Source organism: Quercus robur, chromosome 6, assembly GCF_932294415.1.
Source record: "Quercus robur chromosome 6, dhQueRobu3.1, whole genome shotgun sequence".
NCBI lineage: Eukaryota > Viridiplantae > Streptophyta > Magnoliopsida > Fagales > Fagaceae > Quercus > Quercus robur.
The window spans coordinates 49,451,770-49,475,677 of record NC_065539.1 but is presented as its reverse complement, the minus strand read 5'-3'; the positions used below and the strand labels follow the sequence as shown (position 1 = coordinate 49,475,677).

General features: G+C 31.9%; 1 protein-coding gene across 1 annotated transcript; it reads right to left on the bottom strand.

The window, feature by feature from the left end:
- Positions 1–944: 944 nt before the first annotated feature.
- LOC126689258 (pyruvate, phosphate dikinase, chloroplastic) lies at positions 945–8,631 on the bottom strand. Its single transcript, XM_050384387.1, has 20 exons — positions 8,533–8,631; positions 8,337–8,393; positions 7,977–8,210; positions 7,712–7,849; positions 7,268–7,430; positions 6,874–7,109; positions 6,627–6,755; positions 6,246–6,425; positions 5,656–5,793; positions 4,934–5,098; positions 4,686–4,847; positions 4,506–4,595; positions 3,836–3,974; positions 3,445–3,622; positions 2,820–2,949; positions 2,353–2,481; positions 2,019–2,156; positions 1,850–1,927; positions 1,266–1,357; positions 945–1,184 (listed from the first exon to the last, which is right to left on the bottom strand). The coding sequence occupies exons 1-20, from the start codon at positions 8,566–8,568 to the stop codon at positions 1,142–1,144; spliced, it is 2,655 nt and encodes an 884-aa protein (XP_050240344.1). The 5' UTR covers positions 8,569–8,631; the 3' UTR covers positions 945–1,141.
- Between the last annotated feature and the right edge of the window lie 15,277 nt (positions 8,632–23,908).

The window sequence follows — 23,908 nt, the reverse complement described above, 5'->3', positions numbered from 1 at the left end:
GAGATTGAAAGAACTCATAAGAAGGTAATTAATTTGTTTTGACATATTAAACTTAGTAAGGTATTGTCATCCTCTCACAGTTATAATTTATGGTAGCATCTATATGTGCATTGCAGTAATAAATCATGAGATTGAAAGAACTCATAAGGAAGGTAACTAAATTTGTTTTGACATTTTAAACTTAGTGAGGCATTGTCATCCTCTCACAGTTATAACTTATGGTAGCATCTGTATGTGCATTGCAGAATCTGATTTTCGAGATTTTTACAATATTCTTCCCGCTAGGAAATAAGGCAACTGGTTTCTTTGTCCCTATATCCCTCCTTGCTGGTGTTGTGGGCGTGATCACCTCACTCACTGGCCTCAGTAATGTTTCTCAATGGAATGCACCCAACCTACTTGCTGCGGCTGACTCTTCTCTTGTAACTTTGTCACTCACTATATTTGCCATGGGGTATACAAATTATTCCTCTATTTTCTATTTCTCTGACTCGACAATTTTTGAAAAATTAGAAAATGATACAATAAGAGGATACAACAATTAATTAATATGTAACTTTTAGTATATTTTATGTTTACTTTAAGTTTTCAAAATAAAAAACAACTATCAGAATCTTTAAAAACATATTTAAAATCAATATATAACTTTAGGTATATTTTATGTTTATTTTAAGTTTTCAAAATAAAAAACAACTATCAGAATCTTTAAAAACATATTTAAAATCAAAAAATAATTTTTAAACTATTTTTTTTGGGGGAATGTGTGTCAAACACAGTCGGAGAATTTGGAGTGTCCGTACTTCTTAATTAGTCTCTTTATACTAAACTGAATGTTACAGATTGGCTTGTAATTGTAAAGAGATTCAACGTGGATGGGATGATTCAAACCTGGTAAGAATTTTTTATTTTATAACAGGAGAAAAATATCTCTTTTATATATATTATTATTCATCAGGTTTTCCTGTCAAACCATATATTCTGATTCCCCATAGGACTAGGAGGACTTGTCCTTTGTTTTTTTTACACTTATTTGATAGCATCCCTTTTTCTTTGCCTTATTCTTCTTACACCAATGTAATCATTGAATATTTCTGTATATGATTTATACATTTCAAGAAACTTGTCGAAGTAGTTAACCCTCTCAGACAACAACTTGAGCAGCTGCAAGCCTAGCAATAGGAACCCTGTTGATAAAATTTAAATCAGGATTTTGTTCCAATCACGAAAGTAGCATAGGAAATTTCAAAGTGCCAAGACAGACCAACCTGAATGGAGAACATGAAACATAGTCCAGTCCAGCCTCTGCAAAGAAGGCAATGGAAGAAGGTTCCCCCCCATGCTCTCCACATATTCCAACCTGTTTTATCATGATCATTTATCAAGTGAAGAAAAATAATCAATCATACCAACCATTATTAAAAAAAAAAACTCGTCCCTACATAAGTACATAACAATAAGCTACTAGCAGAGCTGGTTGCATGGGATATTGAAATAGTTAGAGAATTGATATCAAGTTCAACCTGATTATAGATGATAGGCACATTTAAAACATTTATATTTTAAGAGTGATGGATGCTGCAAGATGCAGCCCCATCATCCCTGACAGCTTGACATGCCATCACAAAAGGCATGAAGCTGAAATATTGTCATAAATGGCTAATTGAAGCTATGTATTGCTTGGCATCATCACATTAATATGATTTGAGCATCATTTTTGCCACACTCATGAAATGCTATCTTTGTCAGATAAACGCAAAATCCAAATGTCCTATCAACTCTCCATTAGAGAGGGACATTTCTACATATTTCAAGAGTACATGCATATCTACAATGCAAAGTTTCCATTTACCTTTAAGCTAGGTCTAGCTGCACGACCCCTTTCTGTGGCAATCTTGATGAGCTGACCAACACCTCTTTGATCAAGTACCTGCAAGCAAAAAAGTTGGAGTATGGCCATCAAGATATCAGTTTCAATTTTTCTCCATTCCCTTAAATATGGAAGTTAAAACAAGACTAACCTCGAATGGATCATTTTGCAGAATGCCTTGGGCTAGGTAAGTTGGGAGAAACTTGCCAACATCATCTCTACTGTAACCAAAGGTCATCTGTGTGAGATCATTGGTTCCAAAGGAGAAGAAATCTGCTTCCTTTGCAATCTGTAACCATCCATTACAATATGTATGGCATTATGAGCAGTATTGAATATTACATTCCTTTTTATAGGTTGAAATTTATAATGTTTTGCCAAGCTTCAAAGAAAGAGGAAAAAATAATGTCTTTCCTCATAGAGACTTCCCTGTGACTTAAAAAGTACTTATAGAAACTTGGAAGGAACATTTCAACGTAGTATACCTCATCTGCAACAAGAGCAGCTCTGGGGATTTCAATCATGGTCCCCACCTTATAGCTCAAGGAGGAACCCATCTCAGAGAACACCTTCTTTGCGACACTTCGTATTAAACTCACTTGATGTCCAAGTTCCTGATATAAAAAAATGTCAATTTATCTCAGAAAAAAAAAATAATTTGAATGTTTTGATCCCCCATATACTAAACTGTAAGAATTCCCATCAGTTTTGACTTTATGACTATGAGTTCAAAATTGGTAGAATAGCATATCTAAAATTTCATGAAGTTTAATCACATTGAGGTTTCTTGTTTCAAGTTACATATACATATTCAAGATAAAGAAATAAAGAGACAAAACATGATTTAGAATGAGAAATGTAAATATTGCTGCATCTTTCTCTCTCATTTTAAGCATAATAAGGAACCTAATATTTCACGAATAATAAGACAAAGGAATAGACAGAACCATGCCTGAGGTGTTCCAACAAGGGGAACCATTATCTCAGGAAAAACTTCAACACCTTGGTTGCTCATTGAGACAGCAGCCTGAAAGATTGCACGTGCCTGCATTTCAGTGAGTTCTGGATATGCTATCCCTAGCCTGTTGACACAGGAGAAAAACTCATTTGTGAACTATGAACAACAATAAGATGTCTTTTGAATATTTCTTGAAGTTGTGTTTTTTAAAGCAACTACAGTGTTGAGAGTTCTTTCATACTCATCCTCACATGAGGATAGTCAATTGATTCTATATTGTCAGAAAAGGAATGAGGTAGTTGTGGATTGATCAGTATTATGAAATAGGGCCAAAAGATGATGGCTGTTGGTGCTCAATCTATCTCGCACAATTTTTAGCTCAGTGTGATGAGATTTGGAGCCCAACATGATGTAAGAGACATCAAAGTAGGGTGATGTCTGTTCAATAACATCTTTATTGGATTTTAACAAAGAATCCTCTCATTGTATATTCAGAAAACTTTAGTTTTTAATATGGAAAGTAATTAAAGAAAGCTATAATTATACTAGCTGATAAATGCTATGAGAACAAATTTTGAGCAATCTTAGAAACAAAAGCTCATAAGAAGGGCCACCAAACCTGCAGCCTCTGAAACCAAGCATGGGATTTACTTCTGATAACTTTTCAATTGCTGAAAAAACTTCCTCTTCATTTATGCCAGTCTCTGCAGTTAGTTCGCTCACAATCTGTTGGTGGTCACCTTGCGGAAGAAATTCATGAAGTGGAGGATCTAACAGTCGGATTGTTACTGGAAGGCCTGAAATTCCATAATAAAATTGGATAACAAAAAATTGAACAAAAATGTACAATTATGATTAAATAAGAGTGAAGTGCCCGAGATAATGTGATACTATTACTAAGCTGTCCATCTCACCATTGGTATTGTGATTGCAGTTTACCAAACCTGTTGATCCACACGGTAGATCTTTCATAATTTTCAAAATTTCAAAACAAAAGAAGAGGAAAGTACCATCCATTGCATGAAAAATTCCCTCAAAGTCAGATCTTTGATAAGGTAACAAAGAGTTCAAAGCTTCCTTCCTTTGTTCTTGTGTAACTGCCATTATCATCTTCCTAACAGCCTTTAGCCTTTCATCTGAAGCAAAGAACTGAAACATCCCAAAGCATGAGAAAATGAAATTTGTAACCTTACTGGATCAGATAAAAGATGGTCTAGAAAGTAAATATAAGTTATTTTTTTTACTTAACACCAACATGTACGCTAACCTTCCTGCATATGAAACATGTTTGACGAAAATTATTAAAGTGGGTGTTTAAAGTAGAAAAAAATTTGATTAAGCTCCTTGAGCTCTACTGAACATTTGCAATTGACGAGAAATTGGAATAATTGCACTGATACAACATTGTAATAACAAAAATTTAAAATATATTAAAATTTAAAATGTCCTTCCAACAATTGTTGAAAGAAAATTTGCGTGCACACACATGTACTCTACTACTGTAGTACAAGGCTATATAATCGACTCATATTAGATCCTCCTATCTGGAGATCATAATGAACCATCCATATTCGAAAGGACTTATATACTCCCATTGATAACTAACTCTATATCTAGGAAATTTGTTTCTTTTATATGTTATGATAATGAGGAGGACAATGATGTAAGAGAAATAATTACCATGTGCTCTGTCCTGCAAAGGCCAATCCCACTGGCACCATTCTTTCTTGCTATTAATGCATCCTCAGGGGTGTCAGCATTTGCCATAACCTATTACAGCAACATACCACTAAATTAGCAAATAGAAGTTCCAACTACTGACAATGCAAGCCCTTACAGCACTTAACACAAATGTAGCACCTTGAGATGCCTTATCTTATCGGCCCAAGACATAAAGATCTCCAAGTCACCACTTAATGTTGGAGGAGAGAGTGGTTGTTTTCCCAATATCACTTCACCTGTGGAGCCATTGAGTGAGAGCCATTCTCCTTCCTTAATCACTATATGCCCAATCACAACTACCTGCATTGTTGATAAACAAAACCTATTATTACATTCCTTCTTTTAGGCAGCTATAATGTATAGGAGATAAAATTTTAAAACATCACCTTCTTGAGGTCATTTACATGGATTTCAAAACAGCCAGAAATACAACACTTTCCCCACCCACGTGCCACAACAGCTGCATGAGACGTCATGCCACCTCTAGCTGTCAAGATCCCAACAGCTGCATGCATACCACCAACATCCTCAGGTCTGGTCTCTGTCCTCACCTTCAATTATACAAAATCATGAAAAAACTTCAGTTCCAACAATGAAATGGGATTAAGAAGTTGAAACGCATATAGCATCTAATATCATAACATTCTATTATTTGACAAGCAGCCATACAAGCATATGGGTTTTAATACAAAGAGTGTGTAATGAGGAAAGTGCTAGTCACATATGCAATTACCCCCAAAAGGACTAGTCAAGTTACAATTGGGGCTCCTTGTAATCACTTATAAACCCTAGATCCACGTTGGAAACACCTGATGTGGTCTCAGCACATGCCCGCACAACGCACCCAAACAATCCAATCAAATCAAATCAGCATAATTTGGGGTATCACAAAGTGTGTTTTAGTCATTTTACAATGAATGGCATTAGAAAAAAAATTTGCAATCCCATTAGAATTATAGCTGAATCTATTCCATCAGTAATCTTAAGCCATCACCATAGGCTGCAATTTTGTCCAACATATCAAAATTCCTCTTTGTTTAGATCAAAACAAACTAACAGTTCTTGGAAAGAAAAAGAATTGTGAAAAAGGGTATTAATTTTAGCATACCAAGATGACACTCTTTCCTTCTGCATGCCATGCTTCAGCATCCTCAGCTCTGAACACAATCTGCCCCACTGCAGCTCCTGGAGATGCAGGCAAGCCCTTGGCGACCACTTTGTCTTTGTAAGCAGTCGGATCCTCAAACTAGTTCAGCAACATCCCAATGAAGTCAGAAGACCTTTATGATCACGTGAATGTGATCATATGTAGATAAATAATTACAAATGTCTACAGTGCATTATTAGGCAGATGTAGGGATCTTCACCATAGAACAGAATAGAAATGATAAGCAGGACAGTGTTCAGTACAAAGAGCAAAATAGGAACACCATATATAAAAGAATTAACAAGCTAACTTAATCAAATAAACTGATTGAAATATACTAAAGATGCAGGCTCATGGCAATTTTACTGCATATATAGACAGCCATTAGCTTCTACTTCACATTGAAGTTGACCTTTTAAGTTCCTTAAAATACAGTTAACCAATATCAAATTGCAGTTTGACCTATGATTTTTGATTTGCAGTTAAGTTGAAAATGTCGATCTATATGCAGATCAATTTGCTATTAGAGTGCTGTTGACATAAAAATATACCTGTGGATGAAGAAGTTGGTCAAGATGTTGTGGCTCCACCATCTTGATTGCGGAGCTCTTATCAACAAGCCCTTCGTTAACCATGTCTACAGCTATCGTTACTGCAGCTTTACCAGTACGCTTTCCAGGACGGCATTGCAACATCCACAACCTATCTTCTTGGACTGTGTATTCGATGTCCTGTATTTATCAGAGAAGACCCCATCTTAGTATTCTACTGAAATACAATAGAGATCATTTTATTGTTAAATTTAGGCAAAATATGACTGACATGCACTTCATACTTTGAGAAAGTGAAGACCATTATCCTCTCAGAAATCAAGAAGGTAATGAATGCAATGATGACAATTAGAATCATCTTCTACAAATGTGAACTTTTACCATCATATCTTTGTAATGTCGCTCTAGAATTTCACAGTTCTCTACAAGCTCCTTGTAAGCGTTAGGCATGCTACTTTTCATGGTGTTGAAGTCTTCTGGTGTCCTAATTCCAGCAACTACATCTTCTCCCTAATTAAAGCCATTCTTCAGCTACACTCATCAATACTAAGATAATCTCTACTGATATGTACATAAAAGGAGAAGTTCGAGTCTTAAAGCAAGCTCAAGATGGGACTGGCATAAGAACCTGAGCATTGGGTAGAAACTCCCCATAGAGCTTCTTCTCACCGGTGCTAGGATTCCTAGTAAATAGAACACCTGTCCCTGAAGTATTTCCCATGTTCCCGAACACCATGCATTGAATGCTTACTGCAGTTCCCTTCAACCCAGTTATTTGATTAATGCTCCGGTATTTGATGGCCCTTGGGCTATCCCAAGAATCAAAAACAGCTTTAATAGCCAACTGCAATTGTTGTTTTGGATCTGCAGATAGATACAGGCAAAAAGGGGTGAGTTTAAAGGGATAGAATATATAAACAGTTTTTGGCCATATTTTCCTATGGATTCTTTATCAGTCAATGTATAGATTTTTCTGAGAAAAGAGAGAAATAAAAATAAGTTTTCAGCGTCATACTAGGTACCTGAAGGAAACTTTTCACCCTTGGATTCAAGGTAAACATTCTTGTACTGCTTCACCAGCTCTTTGAGATCAGAAGCTGTTAGATCAGTGTCAAGTTTGACTCCTTTTTCATTCTTCAGCTTTTCTAACTTCTCCTCAAATAATTTGTGTGGAATTCCCAATACCTCCAATTAAAGACGACAAGTTTTTCAATGAATTAGCAACAAGAGAATACAACAGTTTGATTCATTTATCCCCATTTAAAAAAAAAAAAAAAAAAGCACACTCAATTATCAACATATTGCATTGGTTTAGAGGGAGCATTTTAGTTGGGTAATTTTAAATGTTTCAGTGGCTCTGCATTGCCAAACAAATTGTGGAAGACAAGAAACTAAGCAGAGAATTGAGAAGCACCGGAACCGAACACAAGTTAGCACAGAGAGCGACATGTAGAAGAAGCACTTACAACATTTCCAAACATGTCTAGAAAACGTCTGTAACAGTCATAAGCGAAGCGCTCTTCACTTTTTGAGGCCAAACCAGTAACTACTTCATCATTAAGTCCAAGGTTTAGGACAGTGTCCATCATGCCAGGCATGGAAATCTACATATTAAATAATTAGAAGGCTAGTCAGTTTCTTTTATGTATCACTGAGATAGATGCAATTCAGTTAGAGCACATTATAAATTAATAATATGTAGCTACTCTATGGTCTCTAGCAAAAGCTTACCTCAGCACCAGAGCGGACAGAGATGAGGAGGGGCTTAGAAGGGTCACCAAGAGAAGCTTTAATGTCCTTCTCCATCGTCTCCAAGCCTTCCAATACTTTCTCCCATAAACCTTCTGGCAACTCCCTTCCATTCAGCTGATATTCTTGGCATGCTTCTGTTGATATAGTAATTCCTGGTGGTACAGATAACCCAATGCTTGCCATTTCTGCAAGGCTTCCTCCCTTTCCTCCCAACTGCAATCAAACACAAGTACAAAGTCATATAATGTATACATTCAAATCATTCTCACACGTCCAAATACACCATCAACTTGGATATATCATAACAGATTCTAGAGAAGTAGCTAAAATAAAGCTTACCAAGGACTTCATGCCCTTGCTACCTTCACTCCTTCCTTTGCCAAAAGTAAAAACTCGCTGTGTAAATGCAGTGAAAGACAGACATTAATATGTGATGCAAACCTTCCTTACACAATTAGCAACCTATTTGATTTGTTCACATAATTTGATGAAAGAAAGACACAATGTGAAGTACAAAAACGTAAAGAAACCATGCCTTAGTTTCACCGGTTACTCTAATCATATTTTCCATCACGAAACCGTTCTCTGTTAACAGTTCAAAAAAATGTTCTCTAGCTAGTCTTTCTTTGATAAACCAAGGACGGAACTACGTTGGAGCTGAGGAAAAAAAACACCATTAGTATATATACTAACGCAAATGAAAAATCTTTTGATCCTAGAATTTATATGTAAATGCACTGAACTCGTTAAAATGATAACATATAACTAAAAATGGATACATTTCACGTCATGACACGTTTAGAATAATTAAACACTGAAGCTAATCCTTCCCCTCTGCCTTAATATTTGGCTTACATAGTTAATATAGCTAGTCCTATGCAACAATAACCATTTAACAACTATATTTTTTCAAAAATAGCAATTAATGGAGATTTTTTCAAAAATATTTTGACAAAATCTCCATTAATTCAAAACAGTGTGCCACTTTTGGCATAGATAAAGAAAATTCAAAACAGTGTGCCACTTTTTGCATAGATAAAGAAAATTTAACAAGAAGTTAATTTTTTTTAGTAAGACAAATATGACATTGTCCCATTTCTCTCCCACTCAAAACAAATTCTTTGTTTTCTTCTAAAAGCCATACGTCAGCACTATACAGAGCACGTTTCTCTCTCTCATTTTTTTTTTTTTTTTTTTTTTTATATTAAAACTAGTTTGGATTTTTATTTTATACTAACTGCAAACTCATGCGATACGTGAAAATAAATAAATATTATATAATAGGGTGTAATACATAAAAAGTAACAATTATTTCAAGTATTATTTATTTAAAAAAAAGATTTTTACAAATATTTTATTTTTTTTATCTCTACAAATATTTCATTCTATTTTTTTTTTTTTTGTGTTTGATTAATATTTTTTAAGGTGAATCATATTCTTCTAACTTTATGTTGTATTTGTCTAATATACAACTAAATTTTATAATTTTCAAATTTATTATTCAAATTTCTCAGCTCTTAAGGAATAAAGAGGTTGTCATAATAATCAAAACTCATCACAAAATTATTATATTATCTTAACCAAAATTAAAATGAAATCAAAGAAAGAAAAAAAATATTTATTTTATAATTATTTATTACTCAAACAATAGGTAAACATATTCAAATTCACAGCTATGTAGATTTTGTTTTGATATAAACTCAAATTCTTATTTCCAAAAAAAAGCTAAGTATTAACCCAAATCAAAATTCAACAAAAGCTATAAAAGAGAGAGAGGACGTTGTGATGGGAAATTAAAAAACACAATGCCAAAATACATCCTAAAAAAAGAAACCATCAATCTTAATTAGAGTTATAAGCAAGAACCCCATAAAAAAGAGTTATAAAAATGAACAAAAATACACCAAAAGAGAGAGAGAGAGAGAGAGAGAGAGAGAGAGTACTCACAGTTTTGTATGAGAAAAATATATATTGAATAGTAAAAATGATATAAAATTTTATACAAATAAAATAAGGAGAAGAAGAGTCAAAATATAGGAAAGAGAAAATGATGAAGGAGGTATAACAAAAAAGTAGAAAGTAGTGAGGAGATAAAAAGACGAAAAGGAGAGAAAATGTTGGAAGAAGTGTAACACTAGGTGTGGATTAACAAGGGAAAGAAGAGTTTTTTTTTTTTTTTTTTTTTTTTGAGAATATGGAGAAGAAAGGTTTAAAAAGAAAAAAAAAATGTAGAAAATAAGTGGATGATGTGGCCATTGATATGACTCAACAAAAACGCAATAACAATAAACGTTACTCTTCGGCTTTTAAATATAATAGATTTGATATTAAATAAAATAATAATAGTGACTTATTACTAAACTAAGAACGATATTAAAATTTTCAGTAAAATTGAAAATAGTTTTAATCATCAAAATTTTGGTTTTAATTAAATAAACATGAATAATGCTAGAGAAACATCCAAATTCACTAGTGTCATTATTGATTAAGCATTTTAGTATTAAAAACTAAAAATTAATGCTATATTCATATCTAGAAGTCAAAACAATTCCTTAGAAGCTGAGTCTACTTGCAACTAAATTCCATTTTCAGTAAAATTGAAAATAGTTTTAATCATCAAAATTTTGGTTTTAATTAAATAAACATGAATAATGCTACAGAAACATCCAAATTCACTAGTGTCATTATTGATTAAGCATTTTAGTATTAAAAAACTAAAAATTAATGCTATATTCATATCTAGAAGTCAAAACAATTCCTTAGAAGATGAGTCTACTTGCAACTAAATTCTCATCCATTAATCTTAAAATATTGCAACATATATTAAAAATAAAAATTCATATCAATATTCTAATATATTATTAAAAATAAATATGAATTAAATAAAATTAATATACCCTGTTTAAGAATTCTTTGATCCATCAATGAACTTTTCTTTCTCTTCTTCTGTTTGATATTGGTAAAATGGAAAATGGAAAAAAGGAGTAAGTTTAATATTGGTAAACTGAAGAAAAAATATTAATGTATAATTCTTTTTTTCCGAAACAAACACACATAAAGAAGAGGAAAATATGTTTAATAGGTTTAACATCATGCAATATTAATATGCATAATGTTGATTAACCATTATTTTAACAGTTTTATTAGGAAGAGGAAAGTAGCTAAGTTTAACAGGTTTAACATCAAGAAATATTAATATGCATGATGTTGATTAACTATTATTTAACCATTATTTTAACAGTTTTATTAGTGCAATGAATTTGAACTTTTAACTATAATTTTTGTAATTTTTTAAAATCTTTTAACCATAGTTATTTTATAGCATTATGAAGGTTTTGTTCATTGTTCATTGTTTTTCTTTCATTATAACTCACATCTATACAGATAGATGTATAGATGACGATTACAAGCTATAGAAACAGAGACTAGAATTTGCTTCATTTCTCCTAGAATGACACTCGGCCATGAGGTGTCCATTTGCATGCTTGTTCAACATCATTTTGCTGCCACTTTGTTCTTCACTTAGCTAGATTGTTGACATCTAGTTTTTCAATTTGCTTCTTTCTTTGAGTCTTTGACACCTAGAGATCGATCAGCCACTTATGGCTACTAACACCGATAGTTCGGCCATCCCCTATCTGCCACGCCAATACATATGAACGATTATTCCGCAACACTGCCTCCATGAATGAGCACGTAGGGAAATAGCGAGAGAATAGCGAGCAGGTAGCATGAATCAGCCTCCAACCTTGCTTAGCTGTCATACCCAAGTAGTCAAGGTTTTTTTATTTTATTTTATTTATTTATTTTATTTGGAGAGTTTCAACTTATATCGTCCGCTGAGATTGAACCCTAAATCTCTTATACAATCATAAGAAACTTTATCAGTTAAGTTAACTAGAACCCATAAATAGTCAAGTTGAAGTTGTTAGGTATAGAATTATGTGAAAATAATAAATAAATTGATTTCTTTTATATATAAAAATTGTAATGGAAAAGAATAAAGAATTAGTCCAATTAAGCTACAAAAGAACAAATTTAAAAATTAATGCTAACTTGTCTCAAATCCTTACGATCATTTGTCCACTATTCCACTAAAAAACTTCCGCTTGTTTAAAATTGCTGAGTCAGTAATTAATTTCTATTTTAAAAATTTTTCTAATTAACAATTTTAAACAAGTGGAAGTTTTTTAGTGGAATGGTGAACCACATCACTTGTCCATCATGTGAATCTTATAATTTCTCCACGATTGGGTAGAAAAGTTTGACAATTTGTTTTAAATGAAAAATTAAAATAGTAATTGAGACTTATAAGTGATAGTCTCAAACCATTCTTAAAATGATCTGACTATTTTCTAACAAAATATAGTTAATACAAATTAAGCTATTTGTATTTATTATTATTTAAAAGTGTTCTAAATTTTTGTAAGTTTTGTTTTGTTTTGCTTTTTTTTTTTTTTTTTTTTTTTTTTTTTTTTTTTTTTTTCATACAATGCATATTACATTCAATTATTATATAAGACGATATATTTTGTTAATAATGTAATGTGTGGTTGGAATAATAATATAAGAAAAATATAATTTTATCAAGAACTTACCAACATTACGTTATGAAAGTGACATAATTGTCAATGAAGCTATTTATCTTTCTACACAAACATCTCCTCTCAAAGTATCACTGAAGTAGACTAAAGTGGATTGAATTGGATCAAATGTTATGCTGATATGACTTAACAGAGTATAGCAATAATAAATGTCATGCTTCAACTTTTAGATAAAGACAATGCATCATTGTCAATCTATAGTATCGATGTTCCATTTTTTGAAAATACTTGAACAAAGAACTTTGGCCTCCTCTAAATTTGAATCCTAATTCCATCCCTAGTAAAATACCTCTAACTCGCCCTATTACCGGCTTGCCCTCCTCTTGTCTCGAAGAAAGGATAGAATGGGGATGGAACATCCCTCATCCAACCTCATTCCATTCTGTTATCATCCTTTCATCCTATTAATTAAGAGTCATGATCGATACAAAAAAAAAAAAAAAAAAAAACCCTCTTTCACTACTTATTGAAATAGCTTCATTTTTATATGAGTATATTAGCAATGCCATTTTTTATTACATAATAATCACAACAAAGAATTAAAGAAAATCGCATCAAACAATATCAATCATTGTGGGGAATTTTTTTTTTTTACTAGATTTATTGATAGTCTAAAGGTAAAATTTTCAATGTATTCATATTAACAAGAAGTTAATTTTTTTGCATAGATAAAGAAAATTCAAAACAGTGTGCCACTTTTTGCATAGATAAAGAAAATTTAACAAGAAGTTAATTTTTTTTAGTAAGACAAATATTCCCTTGTCCCATTTCTCTCTCCCACTCAAAACAAATTCTTTGTTTTCTTCTAAAAGCCATTTCTCTTCTTCTTCTTCTTTTTTTAATATTAAAATAGTTTAGATTTTTATTTTATACTAGTTGCAGACCTACGCAATGCATGAAAATAGATAAATATTATATAATGGGGTGTGTAATACATAAAAAAGTAACAATTATTTCAAGTATTGTTTATTTTTTTTTAAAAAATTTCTACATATATATATTTATATTTATCTCTACAAATATATCATTCTATTTTTTTTATTAATATTTTTTAAGTTGATTCATATTCTTCTAACTTCTATTGTTGTATGTTGTATTTGTGTAACATACCACTAAACTTTATAAGTTTCAAATTTATTATTCAAATTTCTCAACTCTTAAGGAATAAGGAGGTTATCATAATAATTAAAACTCATCACAAAATTATTATATTATCTTAACCAAAATTAAAATGAAATCAAAGGAATAAAATATATACTTTATAATTATTTATTACTCAAACAATAGGTAGACATATTCAAATTCAAACATTAGGTAGACATATTCAAATTCATAGCCATGTAGATTTTGTTTTGATATAAACTCAAATTCCTATTTACAAAAAAATAGCTAAGTATTAACCCAAATCAAAATTCAACAAAAGCTATAAAAGAGAGAGTGGATGTTGCAATGGGAAATTAAAAAACACAATACCAAAATACATTCTTAAAAAAAAAAAATCTTAATTAAAGTTATAAGAAAGAACCCATAAAAAAAAAGTTATAAAAATAAACAAAAATAAACCAAAAGAAAGTAGAGAGAGAGTACTCACAGTTTTGTGTGAGAAAAATATAGATTGAATAATAGAAATGATATCAAACTTTATACAAAATAAAATAGGGAGAAGAGGAGTCAAAATATAAAAAAGAGAAAAGAATGCAGGAGGTGTAACGGAAAAGTAGAGAGTAGTGGGGAGATAAAAAGTCGAAAAGGAGGGAAAATGTTAGAAGAAGTGTAACGGTAGGTGGGGGTTAATGAGAAGAATAATTTTTTTTTTTAGAATAGGGAGAAGAAAAGTTTAAAAAGAAAAAAGAAAATATAGAAAATAAGTGGATAATGTAGCTGCTGATATGGCTCAACAAAAGTGCAATAATAATAAATGTTATGTTTTAATAATAAAGACTTATTACTAAACTAAGAAAGATATTAAAATTTTCAGAAAAATTGAAAATAGTTTAAATTACCAAAAATTTGGTTTTAATTAAATAAACACGAATAATGCTAGAGAAACATCCAAATTTACTAGTGTCATTATTGACGAAGCATTTTAGTATTAAAAAACTAAAAATTAATGCTATATTCATATCTAGTAGTCAAAACAATTCCTTAGAAGATGAGTCTACTTGCAACTAAATTCTCATCCATTGATCTTATAATATTGCAACATGTATTAAAAATAAAAATTCATATCAATATTCTAATATATCTTTAAAAATAAATATGAATTAAATAAAACTAATATACCTTGTTTAAGAATTCTTTGATCCTTCAATGAACTTTTCTTTCTCTTCTTCTGTTTGATATTGGTAAAATGGAAAATGGAAAAAAAAAAGAAAAAGAAAAAGAAAAAAGAAGTGAGTTTAATATTGATAAAGTGAAAAAAAAAAAGACAATAAAATATTAATGTATAAATTTTTTTTTTGAGAAACAAACACACACAGGAAAGAGAAAAATAGGTTTAACAAATTTAACATCATACAATATTAATATGCATGATGTTGATTAACCATGATTTTAATGATTTTATTAGCGCAATGCTTGGCATGGATTTGAACTTTTAACTATAGTTTTTGTAATTTTTTTTGGAATCTTTTAACCATAGTTATTTTATAGCGTTATGAAGTTTTTGTTCATTGTTAATTGTATTTCTTTCATTACAACTCACATCTATATATAGATGTGTAGACGTGTTAGCAAGATTACAAGCTATAGAAACAGACTCCAGAATATTGCTTCATTTCTCCTAGAATGACACTGGGCCATGAGGTGTCCATTTGCATGCTTGATCAACATCATTTTGCTGCCACTTAGTTCTTCACTTAGCTAGATTGTTGACATCTAGTTTTTCAATTTGCTTCTTTCTTTGAGTCTTTGACACCTAGAGATTGATCGGCCACTTGGGATGTGGTAGGCCACTTATGGCTACTAACACCAATAGTTCGGCCATCCCCTATCTGCCACGCCAATACATACGAACGATTATTCCGCGACACTGCCTCCATGAATGGAGAAAGTATACCAATTCGGCATCTGTTTTGGTATTTCCTACTTAATAAATGAGTGACACTTATTTCAAAAAATCACATCAAACTACTCCAATAAATTAATCACAATCTTCTATACTATCAGGAAGATAAATTAATTATTTATTGGAGTGATCTGATGTAGTTTTTGAAACAAGTGTCACTCATTTATTGGGTAGGAAATACCAAAACAGATGCTGATCAGTTGGTATTACCGAAACATGATATACTTTCTCCCATGAATGAGCATGTAGGGAAATAGTGGGAGAATAGCAAGCGAGTAACATGAATTAGTCTCCAACCTTGCTTAGCTATCATACCAAGAAAAGTTTGACAATTTGTTTTAAATGAAAAATTAATATAGTAATTGAGACTTATAAGTGTTAGTCTCAGACCATTCTTAAAATGATCTAACTATTTTCTAATAAAATATAGTTAATACAATATATTAGTTTTTCTAAATTAAGCTATTTATTATTATTATTATTATTTAAAAGTGTTTTAAATTTTTTTAAGTTTTTTTTTTTTTTTTTTTTTTTCATGAAAACACAATGCATTTTACATTCAATTATTATATAAGACAATATATTTTGTTAATAATGTAATGTGTGGTTGGAATAATAACATAAGAAAAATATAATTTTATCAAGAACTTACCAACATTACATTATGAAAGTGACATAATTGTCAATGAAGTTGTTCATCTTTCTACACAAACATCTCCTCCCAAAATATCACTGAAGTAGACTGAAGTGGATTGAATTGGATCTAATGGATTAAATGTTACGCTGATATGATTTAATAGAGTATAGCAATAATAAATGTCGCGCTTCAACTTTTAGATATAAACAATGCATCATTGTCAATCTATAGTATCAATATTCCATTTTTTGAAAATACTTGAACAAAGAACTTTGGCCTCCCCTAAATTTGAATCCTAATTCCATCCCTAGTAAAATATCTCTAACTCGCCCTATTACTGGCTTGCCCTCCTCTTGTCTCGAAGAAAGGATAGACTGGGGATGGAACATCCCTCATCCAACCTCATTCCATTTCGTTATCATCCTTTCATCCTATTATTTAAGAGTCATGATCGATACAAAAAATAAATAAATAAAATAACCTCTTTCACTACTTATTAAAATAAAATAATTATTGAAATAGCTTCATTTTTATGAGTATATTAGCAATGCCATTTTTTATTACATAATAATCACAACAAAGAATTTATAAAGGTAAAATTTATTGATAGTCTAAAGGTAAAATTTTCAATGTAATCATATTATAATAAAGGTTATCATCAATATAAAATGAATTAAAATACATATATAAATCGATCTCACTCTATATGCATAATATCATTTGTCACATCCTTGTCAGAGATCAAAGTCAAAGCAAAGTTAAGACATTCCTTGTCAGTTAATTGGATTCCTAGATGCTCTTCCCATGTCTCTCTCTACTCTCATTTTTTTTCCTCTTAAAAAAAAAAATAATAAAAAATAAATAAATAAAACAGAATTCAAAACATACATACCCTATCCAAAACATTTTTACCATCTGAGTAACAAAGAAGGTTGGCAATGGACAGAATCACATAACATTTTAAAAAATAGTTTTCAATTCGTAGATGTCTAAGTGTCAATTGTTTTCAATTAGTAGATATTTTTCACATGAGAGATGAGCTCCATATGAGAGGTGGAAACAATACTCTCGAAGTATATAATAATTTCTTATCTTACATTGAAATATCGAAATATCAATTATTTTCAATAGATAGATATCTTACATTTAAAGTAACAAACAATTATTTCTTTTCTCTCTACCAAAAATAATATCATCTCATAGATTACCAAGTGTTGGTGCAAACACAATAATAATGGAAATAACACACAAAGAGAAATTGAATAATACTTTTGAATATTATTGATGTAAAGAAAGGAAATACACAACACTATTTGGACTGAGGCGCGGCACTCGCTCTCTTTAAGGAAATTCAAGCCCTTGGTTGGCTAATTCTTGTAATCGGTACAGACCTTCTCTGACTTGTCTCCCCCAAGATACAACAGCCCAACAAGTGTCGTATGGCTAGAACAACCTCTACACAAAGTGTTCAAGCCCAAAGCTCCACCAGAAAGAACACCCTTCCTTGCCAATAATCTCTCTATTTTTTTTAGTGTGTATTGTAAATTGCAGTAACATGGATTGGGTCTGAATGAGTCTATTTATAGGCTCAATGGGCCTTACGAAATTATTACCCAATTTATTCTGATTAATTAGGTCCAATTATTATGATGTAGTGGGTGTTACAAGATTAATTGTTGGATATTAATCTGATGGGTTGGAGTTACACAATTAATGGTGAGATAAGGAGTTTCTGAAGAATGAATAGGCCCAAACGGATAGTCCATTAAGTGAGTTAATGGCTCTTCATTTCCATTTTTGATACCTTCACTCTTCACCTCCCCCTTGCGCACGTATCTAGCCCAATATCTGAGACAATTCATGTTAGCCCATTAATCACCACAATTAAAAAGAATAAAATAGTCTCTCTCCTTTTCAATGTGGGATTAAACATTTTCACAACTCTTCATCTTCCATATTCACTCCCACATCTTTACATTTATGTTATAACATTTACTCATTTTAATTGTTTAATATTAAAATGTTCCAACAATCCCCCACTCATTTTAATATTAAATTTTAGTTAAAGAGAGATTACCAGGCAAAGATGGGTCACTATGCATCATGAAGGTGTGTTCTGCATTGAACCTTTACTTAGTAAAACAGCGATCTCAACTCCAGAGTCGTAGTGATCTCCGACTTGAACTAGGACTGCTTTAGGGAAATTAAGCATCACTGCTTACACATAACAACCCAGGTGTTGACATGAGCTTTTATAGTTAGCACTTTACGGCCATGTGTTGATCCCCGTTTCATGAGTGTATTTGAGATTAAGTCCAAATCTCATAGGGAGCGGCCCCACCCCCACACTCACATAGGTGAAATTTGTCAAGGGTGCTCCTGTAATTCTGACACCCCACTCATACGAGCTACAAATTTCATTAAGAGTTTTTTACTCAACCTCTCCACATTACAGGATAAATGCACTTACATCATAGGGATGAACAATTAAAAAATTATTTACAGAATAGATAATTTTAAAAAAAATGAATAGTGCATTTCTTACGACCATCATATGATTCGTTTTTCCCATTGAACCCAATTCTCAGGATCTCTGGTCCTTGGGTTGGGTATCCTCATACATGGCTCATGATTCTATGGACTTTAGTCCCATCCCCCTCGATGTATTCTAGACTCTATCTTTTGCCAAGGCCTTGGTAAATGGATCTGCAAGATTATCATTAGATTTAATATAATCCACAGTTATGATGCCACTACTCAAATAAGATCGCACGGTATTGTGCTTTCTTCTTATAGGTCTGGATTTACCGTTGTAGTAACGGTTTTTAACTCTACCAATTGCGGTAGTGCTATTACAATGAATTAATATAGGTGGAATTGGCTTTTCCCAAAGTGGAATTTCATATAACAAATCTCTAAACCAATTTGCCTCTTCACTAGCTGAAGCTAATGCTATTAATTCAGCTTCCATTGTTGAATTAGCAATTATCGTTTGCTTTTTAGATTTCCAACAAATAGCACCACTTCCTAAAGTAAAAATATAACCAGTGGTAGAGAGAGAATCACCTGACAAAGTATTCCAATTGGCATCACTAAAAGCTTCAATCACAGCAGGGTACTTTTTATAAAATAAGCCATAGTTTTTGGTACCAATTAAATATTTCATAACTCGCTCAATAGCTAGCCAATAATCTTTACTAGGCTTGCTAGTAAATCTGCTAAGCACTCCTACTGCATATGCAATATCAGGTCTAGTACAATCAGTAGCATAACGCAAACTACCAATGATACTAGCATAATCCTTTTGATTAAAAATCTCATCATCATTATTCACAAGAAATAAATGAACACTAGAATCAAAAGGAGTAGCTACACTTTTGTGATCATGAAAATTATATTTTCTCAACGTAATGTGATTGATCAAGATATATTCCATCACATGTTTTTGTAATTTTCATGCCCAAAATAAAATTAGCCTTACCAAGATCTTTTATATCAAAATGGCTTTTAAGCATATTTTTTGTTTCATTTATAACATGCATATTTGAGCCAAAATCAACATATCATCCACATAGAGGCTAATAATAACATGTAAATTATTCCATGATTTAGAATAAATACATTTATCACATTCATTTGATTTATAACCATTCTCAATCATGCAGGAATCAAACTTTTCATGCCACTGCTTAGGTGCTTGTTTTAAGCCATATAGGGATTTAGTTAGCTTACATGCCTTGCTTTCTTGTCCAGGCTCTACAAAGCCTTCTGGTTGGTCCATATAAATCTCTTCCTCTAGGTCCCCATTTAGAAAAGCAGTTTTTACATCCATTTAATGAATTTTCAAATAAAAAATTGCAGCAATGGCAATTAACAATCTAATAGATGTAATTCTTGTTACCGGAGAAAATGTATCAAAGAAATCAAGATCAACTTTTTGTTTAAAGCCTTTTGCAACAAGTCTAGCTTTAAACTTATCTATTGACCCATCCGGTTTCAACTTTTTTTTAAGGACCCATTTACAACCTATGGTCTTACAACCCGGTGGAAGATCTATTAATTTCCAAGTTCTATTAGAAATTAGAGATTCCATCTCATCATTTACAGCCTCTTTCCAAAATATAGCATCAGGTGATGTTAAAGCCTCTTTTAAATTTTGGGGATTTTCCTCAATGTTAAAAACATAATAATCAGGACCAAAATCATTTTCAACTCTAGGTCTTTTACTCCTTCTAGGTTCCATTTCAAAATTTTCTTGATTTTGTAAATGTGAAGTAGAAGAATTAGGTTGTGACAAAATATTTTCTTCACCCCCACTATTTTTCAATTTAAAAGGAAATTTTTCTTCATGAAAAATTGCATCACTAGATTCAAAAATTATTTTGTTTTCAAGATCAAAAAATCTATAGGCTACACTATTAATCGCATAACCAAGAAAAGCACAGGTAGTAGCTCTTATACCTAATTTAGGCATTTTAGGGTCAGTAAGCCTTACAAAAGCAAGACAACCCCATACTCTCAAATATCCCAAATTTGGTTTATGTCCTTTCCACATCTCAAAAGGTGTGATGTGTGACTTTTTATGTGGCACCCTATTCAAAACATGACATGCAGTTAAAATAGCTTCACCCCAAAAATGTAAAGGTGCACCAGATTCAATTAACATGGCATTTGTTAACTCAATTAAAGTTCTATTTTTTCTTTCAGCCACACCATTAGAAGCAGGTGAATATGCTGCAGTAGTTTCATGGATAATTCCCAAAGACTGAGCAAATGAGTTGAATGCACTTGATTCATACTCATGGCCTCTATCACTTCTTATTCTTTTTATTTTTCTACCGAATTGATTTTCAACTTCTTTTAAAAAATCTTGAAATTTTTCAAAAGCATCACTTTTATTTTTCAACAAATAAATAGTTGTATATTTTGAGAAATCATCAATAAAAGTGATAATATATCTATTTCCTCCACGAGTTAAAATTCCCTCAAATTCATATAAATCGGAATGAATTAACTCAAGCAATTCAGTATTTCTTACAACATTTTTATGAGGCCTTTTTGTAATCTTAGCTTGACTACAAGTTTCACATTTTTCAAAATCTTTTGACAGTCTTGGAATTAATCCTAAACTACTCATGATTCCCACATATCTACTATTTATATGACACAAACGAGCATGCCAAAAATTAATAGAAGAAAGCATATAAACTGAACTGGTAGATGCTTTATTATTCTCAACATTCAATTTAAACATTCCATCACAAGCATAACCCTTGCCCACAAATAATCCCTTTTTTGTGATTGCATAATTATCAGATTCCATAGTTTGCTTGAAGCCAGCCTTATTAAGCAAAAAACTTGACATCAAATTCTTCCTTATGGACGGAGTGTAAAGTACATCTTTCAATGTTAGCACACGTCCAGGAGTGAATTTCAATTCAACCTCACCACTCCCAAGAACCTTGGTTTTACTAGAGTCACCAAGCATAACAGTTTTTTCTTCTTCAAAAGGAGTGTACAATTTGAACCAATTCTTGTCATAGCAGACGTGCCTATTAGCACTGGAATCTGCCCACCACCCTTCAACATATTGCACCATATTGATGTCTGTAATTATAGCCACTAAAGGCTCTTCGGTTACGTTAGCCTGCGGGACAGATTCACGTTTCCAAAATTTGCAAAATCGAGCAATATGCCCACTCTTGCCACAGACAAAACAGGATCTATTAAATTGATCTTGTGAAGGGGGTCCTTGGTTCTTATTGTAATTTTTATTTGGGTTTCCCCTTCCTTGAGGTCTATTATTATTTTTAAAGGCTCTTTTTTTAGGCTTCAATTGAACATTTCTAGGAAAATGATTTTTGGGCATATTATTATTGGATGAAATAAGGTTTACCTTTGTCGTGGAATTACCATTGCTCTCTTGTGTCATGAGTGCATCTTGTCCTCTAGCCTCCTCCTCCACACAGATGCGTGTGATCAAAGTCTCCAAGGATGTCTCCTTTTGTTTGTGCCGCAAAATCTTTTGGAACTCCCTCCAAGATTGTGGTAGTTTATCAATTATGCCAGCTACCACCAAATTGTCTCCAATCTTTATGCCTTCGGATCTCAATTCTACCACAATCATTTGGAAGTCTTGTGCTTGATCCACCACCGATTTTCCATCCACCATTTGGTAACGGAAAAATCTACTAGAAGCATACTTCTTTGCACCTGCCTTCTCGGTATCATACTTGCTTTGTAAAATTTTCCAAATTTTCTTAGCATAATTATAAGTTGTATCATAATAATCATAGAAATGATCGGCAAGACAATTCAATAGATAAGAGCGACAATTATATTCATCTTTTGTATACTTATCTATTTTTTCTTGGTGGAGAATATATTCTTTCTCACTCATCTCATCGGTAGGAACTTTTGACGGATTCTTGTCAGTGAGGATGTAGGAGAGTTTGAGAAGACTCAAGTAGAAGAGGACATTTCCTTTCCACCTCTTGAAATGGGCTCCCTTAAAGCGAAAGGGAGGATCCAAGGGGCTGATTCATTTCCATTTTTGATACCTCCACTCTTCACCTCCCCCTTGCGCACGTATTTAGCCCAATATCTGACACAATTCATATTAGCCTATTAATCACCATAATTAAAAAGAATAAAATAGTCTCTCTCCTTTTCAATGTGGTATTAAACATTTTCACAACTCTTCATCTTCCATATTTACTCCCACATCTTTACATTTATGTTATAACATTTACTTATTTTAATTGTTTAATATTAAAATGTTCCAACACCAAGTGTCAATTATTTTCTATTGGTATTGACAAACAATTCTTACATTGAAGACATGAATTAACAATACAATCATTTCTTTTTCTGTTTTTCAGTAGCCAATATAGAGCATTGTAGTCAAATTGTCTGTCTTCATGATTTGATCCAGTCTCAAATGACAATAATTAACCTTTTAAAAATTAACTTTTTTTTTTTTTTTGTTTAGATTTTGTCATTTACCATCATATTTGTGGGTTGTAAGGGACAAGGGCCGGGGTTCAGTCTCTAGGACATAACACTTTTTTTTACTACCGTATTTGTAGGCAGAGATTGAACCTCAGATCTCTATTCAACTATCAGAAACTTTACCAGTTGAGTTAACTAGAACCCACCACACATATACATTTAAATTAGGTTAAAATAAAATTTCGACAAATTTTGACAAATAGCATGTTTTTAGAAAAAAATTAGAAAAGTAACACATGGACGAAGTTAATTAATTAAGTAGATTGTCTTTGGAACTTGAGTTTGGATTGAAACTCGAGTTTAACAAACTCAAGTTCCAAAAGCAGTCTACTTGACTAATTAACTTCAGCCGCATGTTATTCACCAAAAAATTTTCTAAAATGGTTCTATTTACCAAATTTTGTCATAAAATTTCTACCTTATATCAAAAGATTTTGTCATTTGGTATTCCTTCTTTCTCTCATGTCTCCCTAATTTTTCATTAACGTATACAGAAAAGGTAATTGTTTATAATAAATAAATATATACACACACGCGCGCATACACACACAGAAAAGGCTGACTGGATATAAAACTCAAAGTGGTGCAAAGT